The sequence below is a fragment of the Globicephala melas genome, chromosome 2 (genome assembly GCF_963455315.2).
Source record: "Globicephala melas chromosome 2, mGloMel1.2, whole genome shotgun sequence".
NCBI lineage: Eukaryota > Metazoa > Chordata > Mammalia > Artiodactyla > Delphinidae > Globicephala > Globicephala melas.
This window is the reverse complement of record NC_083315.2, coordinates 150,084,443-150,099,316: the sequence shown is the minus strand read 5'-3', so window position 1 is coordinate 150,099,316 and position 14,874 is coordinate 150,084,443. Positions and strand designations below refer to the sequence as shown.

The 14,874-nt window shown below is 42.6% G+C and overlaps 2 protein-coding genes across 6 annotated transcripts in view; both read left to right on the top strand.

Annotated features, from left to right (window-relative positions):
* The first annotated feature begins 154 nt into the window (after nt 1-154).
* Nucleotides 155-12,934, top strand: ACYP1 (acylphosphatase 1). 3 transcript variants are annotated; one of them, XM_060295058.1, is made up of 4 exons: nt 323-456; nt 3,611-3,755; nt 5,045-5,142; nt 12,523-12,934. In XM_060295058.1, exons 3-4 carry the CDS (start codon nt 5,059-5,061, stop codon nt 12,736-12,738), a joined length of 300 nt encoding a protein of 99 aa, XP_060151041.1. In that variant the 5' UTR covers nt 323-456; nt 3,611-3,755; nt 5,045-5,058; the 3' UTR covers nt 12,739-12,934. The 3 variants fall into 3 exon arrangements, with proteins under 3 accessions (XP_030687639.1, XP_060151041.1, XP_030687640.1); XM_030831779.3 differs by lacking the exon at nt 3,611-3,755 and having other exon boundaries at nt 155-456; XM_030831780.3 differs by lacking the exons at nt 323-456; nt 3,611-3,755 and adding an exon at nt 4,562-4,727.
* Nucleotides 12,935-14,685: 1,751 nt separating this feature from the next.
* Nucleotides 14,686-14,874, top strand: part of MLH3 (mutL homolog 3) — a 28,693-nt gene continuing 28,504 nt past the window's right edge. For all 3 annotated transcript variants that reach the window (XM_030831775.3, XM_030831773.3, XM_030831776.2), the window contains exon 1: nt 14,686-14,757. The gene's annotated coding sequence lies outside the window, so the exon portion shown is untranslated. The remainder of the gene's footprint in view (nt 14,758-14,874) is intronic.

Here is a 14,874-nt window from a genome sequence, read left to right as displayed (position 1 = left end):
GCGCTCTCAGCTGGCCTCTGTTTTTCCCGTTGCCTGGAGACGGGAGAGCGTGGGCGCCCAGCCCCACCTCGCCGCGAATTCCGCGGTGGGTGGGTGGGTGAGGCGTGCGCAAGCGCAGTCCGCACACCACCGGGCGCCGCCCCGGGCGCGGGCGCGGTCGACCAGAGTGTCGCCTGACCCGGTGTCCCGCCAACTCTGCAGCTCCTTCCAGCTCTGCCCTTAGGGGACGGGGGAATGGGGTGGGAGAGGCTTTTCTGGGGCTCCATCAAAGAGCTTGGATTTTTCTCAGAGCGATGGTCTCAGATCCTGGGGTGTGCCCTTCTCTGGCAAAAGACGGAGCGCCTAGATGTGCCCTCAAGTCATTCTGCCGCCGGATTCCGGTGTCTGCCCCCTTAGCGGGAGTGGGCCTGCTGATAGCCTTTCTTAGCACGTTCGGCTGCCTTGTACGGGCCCCAGGTACGGCTGTATATTATCTCTCCATGCTTTTCCTCGCAAATAGTTTGGAGCTTGCGTCAAATTTTAGCAAGTCGGCTAGGTTTTGCTACGCAGAAGGGGGGAAATTTTTGTAGCCAATCTAATTATTTTGATATAATGTTTTACTCTCACGTGGTAACTCTGGCCCTCTCTTCTTAGGGCCCAGGAGTGACTCAGACAAGTGTAATGATAATAAAGTTAACTACCAGATCGAAAATGCTCAGTATAACCTGGTTTCAACACTAAAGATACTCCATAACTTGGTAACATCAGAAGAGAGTTTATTTGTCTTCATACTTCAGTTCATTTGTGTAAGCTGTTTGGAACAGGCAGCTTACTTTTTTCCCTGTAACTACTTAAAAGATTCATGCACATGGAAAATAATATAGACCGCAGTGGTCGGTGTTAATACTTCAACATGTCATAATACAGCTTTTACATGTTATAAAGAAATGCCTTGGTGGTGTTCCAAGGCAGTCCTTTTATGCCTTGTTTTCTTTCCTAGCTGACTCTCCAATGCCTTCTCTATGTATGCATTTTCAGACATTTCCCACTCTTCTCAAGGTCCCAGTTATCTCAGCATGGGGCTTGCCTGTCATCAACTCCAGAAGCTCCCCTCCAGCCTGGCAGAATTTCCCAGGGTGCCTCCCTCCATCTTGACTTCTTTCCCTCTTGTTTATGAGGAAGAAGAATCTTTGTCTTTCCTTGAGTTCTCTTGACTTAGTCCCTTTCAGTACCCTCCAGGAATTGACTCACTTTACCCCTGCATCTTGTTAACTTCAAGTTGTATCTATCCACACACGCTTCTGTGGTTTTAGAATATGCTTAACTTTGCCCTGCACAAAAAGCCTCATTTCCCTTGGCCACACCTTTCACCTTAGGGTCCCATTCCTTTCTCCTCTTCTCCACTTCTTAATAGAAAACTCTACATTTCCTGCCCCCACTTCCTCAACTCCCCCTCATTGTCCAGTCCATTGTGGTCTGGTTCCCCTCTGTCCGCTTTATTTAACTGCTAGGCTACCAGTGACCTTCCAATGACCCTAAAGACAAAAGCTGCTATTTCTTCAGCCTACTCATTTGACATTGATTTTTCTCTCCGTTGGAACTCTTCTCACTTGCTCCTGTGTGCCTTCTTGGTTTCTTCTTTCATGTCCTTGCATTTATGTCTTTTCCTCACCTTCCCCTCAAATGTAGGTGTTCTCCAAGGCCCTCGTATTTCTCATATAAATGTAGTTTCAGACATTCTCTTCCTTAATGATTTCAGCCAAATGCTGAAATTTCAGGTCTCACCTATGTTTAAATGGTATCTAGCTTAGTTCTCTCTCCTTAATTACGGACTCAAATTTCCAAATTCCCATGTAGCACTTGCACGTGAATGTTCCTCAGGAACCACAAACTCAATATGACAGAAAACAAAGTTGTGATCACCTCCGCATTCCCCAATCTACTTCTCCAGTGTTTCCTCTCATGCTGAAAGCATCAGTCATCTTCTACTCCTCCCACTTTGTCACCCCCTCTCTCTAACTGGTCAGCAGGTTCTGTTGAAGTTACCCTGCGATGTCTCTTATATATGTCCCCTCCTTTACGTTTCTACAACCCTAGGTGAGTTCCTCCCTCACTTCTCACTGGGATGACACCACTCTCCTAACTGCTATTCATCTGCTCCCCAAACCTATCCTTCTGGCTGCTGCCAGAATAATTATCCTGAATACTTCTGACCCCATAATTCTCCTACCCAGTGGCTGCTTCTTTACCTATAGGATAAAGTTGAAATGTGTAACTTAGCATGGAACTTCAGCTTGCCAGATTAGGTCCAGCCTACCTTTCCAGTCTTGCCTCCCCAGAGGCTAGTCCAGGGCATCTGAACCTTGGCTGTGCTTTAGGACTACCTGGAAAGCAATTTCTGGGAGTGAGGCCTGGGTATCAGGATTTTACAAAGCTTTCCCCAAGGTCCTAATGTGCAGCCAGGGTTGAGAAACCCTGGTCCAGCCACACCTGACTACTTGCACTTTCTTACCTCAGTGGCCTTACTCCAAGCTCCACGTACTGGGAGGTGGTGGAGCATAGCATTCATGGGAGTAGGTTCTGTACTCAGACTGCTTGGAACTAAATCCCAGCTCCATCACTTACTGTTTGTGGTTGTGTAACCTTGGGTAATATGCTGGTTCCTCCAAGAATGCTTTCCCACTCTTCCCAGCCAGAATGGATCTCTTTGCTCCTTTGTGTTCTCATAATATTTTCTGTCCTTGTTCTAGCACAGGGCTGGCTCATGACGAGCTCTCAGTGGATGCTTGTGGAATTGAATTAGCATGGTGTGCATTGTATTGTCATCATTTTCACGCGTATTTGTCCCTTACACTAAATAAAAAACTCTTTGAGGGCAAAGATTATATACCATCCATCTTTGTATATCCTGCAGTGTATATACACAGTAGATACTCAATAGGTTAATTCTACAGAGAAACTAGTTTTTAAAAAATAAATTTTAAATAATATAAGCCAGTTACTCTGTTCAGCATTATTTTCAAATATTACCAAGCGTAACAATTCAGTTCAGCTTCCTACCCCACTCCCACCCCAACGCCAGCACTGAGGTTGTATGATTCTCCAGGATCTGGATCCTCACTTTGTAGCGGGCAGCTAATGGAATAATGAACCTCCATGGCTTCCATTGCAAATCCATCTCACCTTGCCAAGTCTGCCAACCTGGCATATTCACAAATGGCATCTTATGTTATGAAGGGATGTAAGGTACACAAGCACTCCAAAGAGCAACAATAAACACCACAGTTTTCCTTCATACACATTCTTAATCTTAAGGGTATCTGTATTCAAATGCCTTCAAGGTGACCCTACTTTTTTTTTTTAATTAATTTTTATTGGAGTATAGTTGCTTTACAGTGTTGTGTTAGTTTCCACTGTACAGAAAAATGAATCAGCTATACATATACATATGTCCTCTCTTTTTTGGATTTCCTTTCCATTTAGGTCACCACAGTGCATTAAGTAGAGTTCCCTGTGCTATACAGTATGTTCTCATTAGTTATCTATAAGGTGACCCTATTTTTGTTGTTGTTGTTGTTGTTGCGGTACGCGGGCCTCTCACTGTTGTGGCCTCTCCCGTTGCGGAGCACAGGCTCCGGACGCGCAGGATCAGCGGCCATGACTCACGGGCCCAGCCGTTCCGCGGCATGTGGGATCTTCCCGGACCAGGGCACGAACCCGTGTCCCCTGCATCGGCAGGCGGACCCTCAACCACTGCGCCACCAGGGAAGCCCAAGGTGACCCTATTTTTAACAATCATTACCCACAACTCCCCTTGACAATTCCCTTCTCCCAAAAGAAATTCATGCAACTTGGTCACTTGGCTTAGATTGACTGATTCAGTTGTGATTATGGGTTATTTTGCTTGTGCTTGTGATTGATGGATTGATTACTTTAGATAAGCATTGTTTGTAGTTTTCTTAGTAAGGTAGACTCTGGTGGGCCGCTTCCAGAATCACAGAGGGAGAAATAACCTCCACTGGGACCTCCTATACACTTATCTCTGCTGCTACCAATTCCAGACTTAGGCATGACTCAGAATTGGAGGAGAACTGAGAAAAAGGGCAGAAAAGTTGTATGTCTTCTATTTAATTTGTTTGTCTGTTTGTTTATGATGTTTAGTGTTTATCATCTGCCTCCAGAATTTAATCTCCTCCGGTCCAGGGATCCTTTTTGTTCATTAACGTATGTCAACCACCTAGAAATGTGCCTGGCACACAGAGGCTCTCAGTAAATATTTACAGAATGATTGGATTTATCTCAAGTATTTCTTCGTCTTTGTCTTTATCCCCGCTAGAAAATGAAAAAAGGCGTGCGCTTAGTGACAGTTGGGGTGAGGGCTCGGTGTGCAGAATCCTAGCCGAGACCCTGGACAGATCCCGCCCCCCCGCCAATCGGAGGCTCTGGGGCTACTAGACACTGGCGTCCCGAAATCCCACCCTCTAGGCGGGCTCTGGGCCGAGCGCGCCGTGCGTGATTGGCCGGCGGAGGTGATGGGCCTGAGAGACAGCGAAGGAGGAGCCGCGTTCTAAGCTACCGGGCGCGGCGGTTACGCAACCGGGAGAACAGTTGGCCTGCTGGTCTCCCGGGTAGTCCATCGGAGAGGAGGACCAGGAGAGTGAGCCTGGGGCAGCGCCCCGGGGCGTGCTCATCAGTTCGATTAGCCCTAAAATATTAATAGGGCATTCTGGTGGGGGCGCGGAAGCCAGGTTCGCGTGGGAAGAGGGAAGGACGGAGAGGGAGCGGGACCGGGGATGGGTGTAGGGAGGTAACTGGATAAGCAGGTAATTGCCCCAAAAGAGGCCTCTGTGGGCTCCCTTGCCCGGGTGTCTTCCTGTTAACTTCACACACCCGCGCTTACACGTGACCGCTTACTTACTCCGAAGTACTGGCACCTTAAGGTCAGGGAGAGGTCACAGTGGTTAACGATGGAGAGGTGTGTGTGTGACCCTTTCTGCCTCAGGATTGGGGGCCCGGGTTTAGGATAATGAGTCCTTTACTTTTCTGCTTTCATGGTCTCTGACAGGTCTGAGCGTGAGTATGGCAGAAGGGGACACCCTGATATCAGTGGATTATGAAGTTTTTGGGAAAGTGCAAGGTGTGTTTTTCCGCAAGTACACTCAGGTATGTGGCTTACAGGCTTTGGGGACATACCTAGGGTATGAGCATGGGAACAAGAGACATGTTCCTGAAAAATATGCATTGGAGAACCTTTCTGTTTGGTAGCTGGATGGCAAAGAGGTGGTTTGTAAAACAATGGGTATGAAAATGCTTTGCAGTGGATAAAACACAATGCAAATGGAAAATTTGTCTACTGTTATTATTGGTCTTTTCTAACAGTGGTACTTGAGTACCTAGACACATATGGGTGAGCTTCTCTTTTCCAAAGGGGAATAGAGGGCTTCCCCAGTTCTCCCTGTTGTGGCATCATCAAACCAAGTCACAATTCTTGTAGGAAAGTTAACATTGATCAAAGAGATGGCATTTAAGTGACTTTGTGACATTTAATTGCTTCCTCTGCAGCTGCTGCATTTTCTTCAGACCTCTTTCCTTTTTCAACTTCTCCCATTCCCCTATGTAATTCCTTTCCGCTCATTTTAGCTTTTAAAGAACAATTACCTTTTCCAGGTGAAGCTTTTCTAATGAAAATACTTTATCTATTCCAGGGTAAGTAATGGTAACATTGAACATGGAGCCTGGTATTCCTATTTGATATTAGGGAGTAGTTGAGGGGATGAACAAACTATTGACAGCCTCTGTCTTAATATCACTAATCCTCCCTCAATGGGCACACACAGATGCAATCTCAGTTTGCCTTCTGTCTTCTATAGAGGGGTATCAGGCTATTGCCTTCCCAATGTATCTCCAACCCCAAAGATACTGAGTTAAGACTGCAGAACTTGCCAAGTGTCACATTCCGGGGACTGTGGTACTTAAAATTCAAACGTGAATCTTTGAAATATGAATGTTAAATATCACTACCTCTTTTTCCAATTACTTGCAAATCATTTCCTCCTGTTTCATGCTCATATATGAAGTGCCTATTGGAAAAAAAGAATTACTGAAAGTCATAGCAAGAGCTATGTTCCAATTAGCTTTGCTACTAATTACGTATGGTAAGTTCCTGTGATTTAGTAAATGGAGGTGGCAGCCTGAAAGATTAATTAAAGTTGTTGAGCGAAAAGGACCAGATGGCAGTATACTCCATCTTTCTCTACTGCGCCTCCCACCCCCCAATTTAAAGAGAGAATAAAAGAATGCAGAAAAACAAATATTGATTTGGAAAACTGCAAGGAAAATGTCATCCTTTTTTCCCCTTAATTAGACTTGTAGTTTATTCTTGACTACTTATAATCATTTTATTATATATGTTCATTTTAACAATTATTTTGTTTTGCTACAGTCTTTTTATGTGTTGATATCATCTAGCCTCTTAATTTAACTCCATCACTCCTAGAATGAGTGATAATACTTGAAGGGATTTTTTTTTTAAAGTTAGAATATAATTCACATTCCATAAAATTCACCCTTTTGGGACTTCCCTGGTGGTCCAGTGGTTAAGAATCCACCTTCCAATGCAGGAGACATGGGTTCAATCCCTGGTCGGGGAACTAAGATCCCACATGCCGCGGGGCAACTAAGCCCACTCACCGCAACTACTGAGCCCATGCACCACAACTACAGAGCCCACGTGCTCTAGAGCCCTCATGCCACAACTAGAGAGAAGCCCGCGCACCGCAACGAAGAGCCCCTGCACTGCAACGAAGATCCCGCTTAAGGCAACTAAGACCCAACGTAGCCAAAACTAAATAAATAAATTAAATAAATAAATAAATATTTTTTTTAAATCACCCTTTTAAAGTGTATAATACAGGTCTTCCCTGGTGGTGCAGTGGTTAAGAATCACCTGCCAATGCAGGGGACACAGGTTCGAGCCCTGGTCCGGGAAGATCCCACATGCCGCAGAGCAACTAAGCCCGTGCGCTGCAACTACTGAGCCTGTGCTCTAAAGCCTGCGAGCCACAACTACCAAAGCCCGCGTGCCTAGAGCCCGTGCTCCTCAACAGGAGAAGCCACTGAAATGAGAAGCCTGCCCACCGCAACGAAGAGTAGCCCCTGCTCGCTGCAACTAGAGAAAGCCCACACGCAGCACCAAAGACCAACGTGGCCAAAAAAGAATAACAATTAAATAAATAATAAATTTATTTTTTTAAAAGTGTATAATACAGTGGTTTTTTAGTATTCATAAAGATGTACACTAATTCCAGAACATTTTATCACCCCAAAAAGAAACCCCACACCCATTAGCACTCACTCTTCATCCCCCCAGCCCCTGGCAACCACTAACCTCATTTCTATCTCTATGGATCTGCCTGTTCTGGACATTTAATGTAAATGGAGTCATACAATATGTGGCCTTTTGTGTTTGGCTTCTTTCACTTGACATGTTTTCAAGATTTATCCATGTTGTAGCTTATATCAGCACTTCATTTCTTTTTATGGCTGGGTAATATTCCATTGTATGGGGAATTCCCTGGCAGTCCAGTGGTTAGGACTAGGCACATTCACTGCCAGGGCCTGGGTTCAATCCCTGGTTGGGGAACTAAGATCCCACAAGCCTTGCAGTGTGGCCAAATAAATAAATAATAAAATAATTGTTTAAAAAAATATTCCACTGTATGGATATAACACATTGTATATATCCAATCATCAATTCATGGGCATTTAGGTTGTTTCTACTTTTTATCTGTTATAAATAATGATGCTGTGAACATTTATGTACCTGTTTTTATGTAAACATTATTTTCAGTTCCCTTGGGTATATATACCTAGGAGTAGATTGCTGGGTCACATGATAACTCCATGTATAACTTTTTGAGGAACTACCAAAGCAGTTTTCCAAAGCAGCTGCACCATTTTACAGTCCCACTATCAATGCATGAGAATTCCAATTTCTCCCAATTGTCAACAGTTGTTATTGTCTGTCTGCTTTATTATAGCCATCCTGGTGAGCGTGAAGTGGTATCTCATTGTGGTTTTTTGTTGTTTTGTTTTGAGGTATCAATGAATTTAAAAGGATTTACGTCATATAAAGCATGTTCTCCTATGACCATAATGAAACTAAACTGCCATCAATAACAGAAAACTGGGAAATTCCCAAATATTTGGAAACTATAGAACACATTTTTTTTAATTGTGGTAAAATATACATAATGTAAAATTTGCCATTTTAACCCTTTTGAGTATACAGTTCAGTGACCTTAAGTACATTCATATTGTTATGGTACCATCACCATCATCCATCCACAGAACTCTTTTCATCTTGCAAAGCTGAAACTCTGTACTCATTAAACAATAACTCCTGATTCCCCTTCCCTAGCCCCTGGCAGTTACAGTTCTACTTTCTGTCTGTATGAATTTGACTACTCTAGGTAACTCATATAAGTAGAATCATATAGTATTTGGTTTTTTTCCTGACTTGCTTATTTCACTAGCAATAACATCCTTAAGAGTCATCCATGTTGTAGCATCTGTTCAAATTTCCTTCCTTTTTAAGGCTGTGTAATATTCTGGTGTATGTGTATACCCTCATTGTGGTTTTGTTTGCCTTCTAATGATTAATGATGTTGAACATCTTTTCATGTGCTTATTGGCACATGGAAGAAGATATTTCTTCTTTGGAGAAATGTCTCCAAATCCTTTGCCCATTTTTTTTAAATATAAATTTATTTATTTATTTTTGGCTGCTTTGGGTCTTAGTTGCTGCACGCGGGCTTTCTCTGGTTGTGGTGAGCAGGGGCTATTCTTTGTTGTGGTGCGCGGGCTTCTCACTGCGGTGGCTTTTCTTGTTGCGGAGCATGGGCTCTAGGCGCGCGGGCTTCAGTAGTTGTGGCACGTGGGCTCAGTAGTTGTGGCTCACGGGCTCTAGAGCACAGGCTCAGTAGTTGTAGCACGTGGACTTCAGTAGTTGTGGCGCACAGGCTCTGTAGCATGTGGGATCTTCCCAGACCAGGGCTCGAACCCGTGTCCCCTGCATTGGCAGGCGGATTCTTAACCACTGCGCTACTAGGGAAGCCCTTTAATACATCTTTATTGGAGTATAATTGCTTCACAACACCATGTTAGTTTCATTTGCACAACAAAGCGAATCAGCCACACCCATACACACGTCCCCACATCCCCTCCCTCTTGAGCCTCCCTCCCATCCTCCCTATCCCAACCCTCTAAGTCATCGCAAAGCACCGAGCTGATCTCCCTGTGCTATGCTGCTGCTTCCCACCAGCCAACTATTTAACATTCTGTAGTGTATGTACGTCGATGCTACTCTCACTTAACCCCAGCTTTGCCCTTCCACCCCATGTCATCAAGTTCATTCTCTATGTCTACCTCTTTATTCCTGCCCTGCAACTAAGTTCATCAGTACCATTTTTTTTTTAGATTCCATCTATATGCGTTAGCATACGGTATTTGTTTTTCTCATTCTGATTTACTTCACTCTGTATGACAGACTCTAGGTCCATCCACCTCACTACAAATAACTCAATTTCATTTCTTTTTATGGCTGAGTAATATTCTATTGTATATATGTGCCACATCTATGGAAAACAGTATGGAGGTTCCTTAAAAAACTAAAAATAGAACTACCATATGACCCAGCAATCCCACTACTGGGCATATACCCTGAGAAAACCATAATTCAATAAGAGACGTGCACCACAGTGTTCATTGCAGCACTATTTACAATAGCCAGGGCATGGAACCAACCTAAATGTCCATTGACATATCATGGGCAGTTTTTAATTACTAATTCAATCTCTTGTTATAGGTCTATTCAGATTTTCTATTTCTTCTTAATTCAGTTTCTGTAGTTTTTGAGTCTTTCTAGGTATCTGCTCTTTTAATCTAAGGTATCTAATTTGTTAGAATACAACTGTTCATATTATTCCCTTATTATCCTTTTTTTTTTTTTTGTAAGGTTGGTGGTAATAGCCCCTCTTTCATTTCTGATTTTAGTACTTTGAGCCTTCTTTCTTTTTTTTTATTGATCGGGCTAGCTTAAGGTTTGACAACTTTGTTGGTCTTTTTAAAGAATCAACTTTTGGTTTCATTTATTTTTTCTTTCTTCCTGCTTTCCTTCCTTCCTTCCTTTCTTTTTTTCTTTTTTCTGTATCTATTAACTCCTGCTGTAATCCTTATTATTTCCTTTTTTGTGCTTGTTTTGGATTCAGTTTGCTCTTCTCTTTCTAGTTTCCTAAGATGGAAGTCTAAGTTATTGGTTTGAGGGTACTTTCTTTTTAGATTGAGACTAGAGTTGGTGATTATATTCGTTAAAATGTTTCCAGGGGCTTCTCTGGTGGCGCAGTGGTTGAGAGTCCGCCTGCTGATGCAGGGGACACGGGTTCGTGCCCCGGTCCGCGAAGATCCCACATGCCGCGGAGCGGCTGGGCTCATGAGCCATGGCCGCTGGGCCTGCGCATCCAGAGCCTGTGCTCCGCAACGGGAGAGGTCACAACAGTGAGAGGCCCGCGTACCGCAAAAAAAAAAACAAAAAAATGTTTCCAGATGACCATCCAAGCAGAAATATTATTATGAGGGAGAATTAGCTTTTTGGAATTTTCGTAGGAGAAAACACTGCTTACTTGTTTAGATATATATTCAAAACTGAACATGACTCAGCAACATTATGTTATCATTTAAAAATAAAAACAGGGACTTCCCTGATGGCACAGTGGATAAGACTCCGTGCTCCCAATACAAGGGGCCTGGGTTTGATCCCTGGTCAGGAAAGTAGATCCCACATTAATGCTACAACTAAGAGTTCACATGCCACAACTAAGGAGCTGGTGAGCTGCAACTAAGGAGCCCACCTGCCGCAACCAAGACCTGGTGCAACCAAATAAATAAATATACATATAAATGTGTGTATATATATATATAAAATAAGAACAGAAGCGAGTGCACAAATAAAACCCATACGAAATCTCCATTCTCAACACCAATCAAAGTTGGGAGTGTTTTATTCACTCTCAGAGTTCAGATAAATCATATTGCAATTTAAAATTTAAATAAATTAGTTTTGAGCAGTACTGTTATAACCTCCTGCTCAAAACTCAACACAATCATTCCTATAGCTAATTACCATATAAGGTAACTAAGAACTAGGGATAGCCCATTCCCCTAGGTTAAAAGAAGTAGAAGAGTGCAGTTGTTACACAAAGTCAGCTGGATGTGGAGTCTTATTCAAATCCATTCTCTGCATTCTTTTTTAATGCCACAATCTACAACACTCAGTCATGCTGTAGGTATCTCTTATTTTTCTTCATTCCTTAATTTCCTCTGTATCCTTTAAACTGTTATTTATTTGACCAAAGTCTCTTGTTCATTATGCAAACATGTCTTTGCTTTGAACGTAACTGATTTGATGAATACTTCAGTTCCTCATCAAACATAGTTTTGCTATGCATAACATTTCCTTTGGCCAACTCCAGCAATTTCCCATATTTACTAGGTCACTCGTCTGGCATTTGGACATGCAATCAAGTTAACTCCCGTTTTCTTTTGTAATCTAACCCCTTCTATTTAGATAGAATGTAACAGTCAATAACTTTTATGATATCCTTAATTGGAAACTTTACAAAAATAAAATTGCCTCTAAAACATTGCTACCTTTCCCCAATTTTCAGTCATTCCACAGTTAGTGATTTAAAGGAAAGAGCATTGGAAAGTCTAAGAAAAGAGCAACTACAGTGATTAGATGATTTTCATAAGCTTATGCAACATTAAAGACATTGTGATTATTTAGACAGAAGAAAGTCAAGTGAAAACAATAGTTAATGTAGTCTCATGAAACTTTGGTGTTTAGAGGCTGATCACCAGCTGCTTTTTCCTTCTCTAGGAGGATGAGAGAAAGTGGGCTTTGGGTGCAACATAAAGACCTTGGGTTAGACAGTTTCTTTACAGTGAGAACAGTGGATTGCCTTGCCCAGGAAATTGTAAAATACTCTCTAATGATCTTTAAAGAGATATTGGACACTTAATCATCTGGATTTGTTTAGGTGTGGTCTTGGTTAAAGAAAAAAAGAAGGATCAAATAGCTTCATGCTTTTTCTATTTAATATACCCAGTAGATTCTTGATTAGGAGACGGAAAATGAACAAGATATACTCCAGTATCCTAACAACAGTCATCCTTAGGGAATCATTTTGAAAACATCTGATTTGGTCTTAAATCTTTAGTACTTAACCAAATTGACGACATAGTGAAAAATTCTGGTGCCTGGTTTTATAGGGTGGAAGAAGGAAATGGAGTCAAGTGGTCAACACTGCATGTTAAGATCAGCAATGAGATTCTCCTTGCTGTAGTTCTGTTTTGACTGTTCTGGACAACATCAAATTAGTTTCAGTGGCTTGATTCTAGGCCAAGATTCTGGCAAGAGATTGTAGTCTAATTTTGTTTTGTTCAATCTCACTGGATTTCTCTCTCTTGTCTTTTTCTTTCCCTTAGGCTGAGGGTAAAAAGCTCGGATTAGTAGGCTGGGTCCAGAACACTGACCAGGGCACAGTGCAAGGACAATTGCAAGGTCCCACCTCCAAAGTACGTCATATGCAGAAATGGCTTGAGACAAGAGGAAGTCCCAAATCGCACATTGATAGAGCAAGCTTCAACAATGAGAAAGTCATCTTAAAGTTGGATTACTCAGATTTCCAAATTGTGAAATAATGGTCTGAATTTAAATTTTCCAAGATACTCAGTGGTTTTGTTTTTTTATTTTTAATAGGGATAGAATTATTCTGTGTTCAATATTAGAATTTGTAAGTAAGTTATTTTAGTATCAGATATTTGATAGTTACTGTATGTGTATGATGGAAGGATTACAACTGTACACAATTCTAATCAATAAAAACACAGAACCTTCTGTGTAGGATACTTATTTTCTTTTTGGTAAACTTCATTTTGGGCAAAATAAGAGGTATTTACTTAATAAACATCTTTGGGAAGAGAATTTTGAGGAAATTTAAAGAAGTCTGAAAGAAAAAGCAGTTACTTTTAATCATTTCTTTTTAATAGTTTCCATGAACTTTTCTTCAGGAAATTGTACCTAATAAGAACAAATACCACAAGTTCAGTTTGTTAGCTGTTCAAATGATATTTTGGACCAATTGTTTTTCATTTTCTGGAGTTTCTGCTGTCATCCCTGTCCTCTGCGTAAGGAATTCACATAAATTGATATTATGGGCTAAATTATCCCCCCCCCCAATTCATATGTTGAGTCCTAACTCTGGATACCTCAGTATGGGACTGACTACACTTGGAGACCGGGCTTTTATAGAGGTAATTAAGGTTAAATGAGGTCATTAGGGTGGGCCCTAATCCAATATGCCCCAGTGTTCATATAAGAAGAGGAAATTTGGACACAGCCCTGTGTGCACAGAGGAAAGAACATGTGAAGACAGAGGGAGAAGACAGCAATTTTACCAGCCAAGGAAAGAGGCCCTAGAAGAAATCATCATTTCAACACTTTGATCTCAGATTTCTAGCCTCCAGAACTGTGACAAAATAAATTTCTGTTGTTTAAGCCACCCAGTTTGGTACTTTGATATGGCAGCCTTAGCAAACTAATACAAGCAATAAGCATTTTGCTTCATCAGACTTAGGTATCTCCTGATTTGGTTTAGTCAGCCATTAAAAAAAGTATGTATCAGGGCTACCCTGGTGGCGCAGTGATTGAAAGTCCGCCTGCCGATGCAGGGGACACGGGTTCGTGCCCCGGTCTAGGAGGATCCCATGTGCCGCGGGGCGGCTGGGCCCGTGAGCCATGGCTGCTGAGCCTGTGCGTCCGGAGCCTGTGCTCCGCAACGGGAGAGGCCACAGCAGTGAGAGGCCCGCGTACAGCAAAAAAAAAAAAAAAAAGTATATATCAAATGCTAATTGAGTTTGACAAGTTTATCATAAATTCCAGTTTTTTAAAATACAAGGTTTCAATGAAAACAGGACAAAACAAAAACTGTAGGTTGGTTAACGAGTCCCATAACACCTATTCTCACAATGCCCTTAGAGTTCCACTCTCATTCCATTAGAAAAGAAAGCTGCGGTGGTATTGGGAAGATACCAAAAAAGTCAATGAAGGGAGTCTTGTTGTCTTCATCTGTAAATTAAGAATAGAGCTATATAGTTTCTTGGTCTTTTCCAGCTCTGAAATAATACTATAGATCTCTAGATGGAAGGCTTTGGATTTATTAATTAACTGAGTACCTAACATAAGCCAGGCACTGTTCTTGCCATGGGGATACAGCAGCAAACAAAAATAGACAAAATCCATACCTTCATATAGCTTACATTCTAGTGAGAGAAGATAGACGATAAGCAAATAAAATATATATTGAATTAAATGGTCGTACGTGCAAAGGAGAGATGAGAGAAGGGGAAAGAAGAAAAAACAAGTAAAAATTGCTAGAAACAGCTTTTCACGCCATGCTAAAACGGGAAAAGGATTGAGAATTCGGGGTACTAGGGAGAAGAGACCATGGGACACATGAGTACCGAAGCCGGGAACACCTGGTGCGCATGCGCATTGGGATGTCAGGGACTAGAGGGTGTTATCGGCGGGGCAGCTGAGAAGCGCATGCTCGCGGGATCGCGCGTGCGTGAGCCTCGCGTGCACGAGCCTTGCGAGCCAACGTGCGCGCGTCCGGCGTCCGAGGCGGTTGGTGTAAGGGAGTTGTCGAGGCGCGATACGAGGTGACTTGGGGAAAAGCACGCGACGAAAGGATGATTCCGGGAGCTCTTCTACCACTAGAAGGGCCCTGGCGACCGCTGCGGGCCAACTTTACGGGCCAGCTGCGCAGGGGCTCCGGG

What these genes read in the sequence shown, in the direction of transcription:
- ACYP1 (XM_030831779.3), top strand. Translation starts at nt 294, where the DNA reads ATGGTCTCAGATCCTGGGGTGTGCCCTTCTCTGGCAAAAGACGGAGCG. An exon ending in CTGCCTTGTACGGGCCCCAG is followed by an intron (nt 457 to 5,044) that starts GTACGGCTGTAT and finishes GGTCTCTGACAG; the next exon opens with GTCTGAGCGTGAGTATGGCA. An exon ending in TTTTCCGCAAGTACACTCAG is followed by an intron (nt 5,143 to 12,522) that starts GTATGTGGCTTA and finishes TCTTTCCCTTAG; the next exon opens with GCTGAGGGTAAAAAGCTCGG.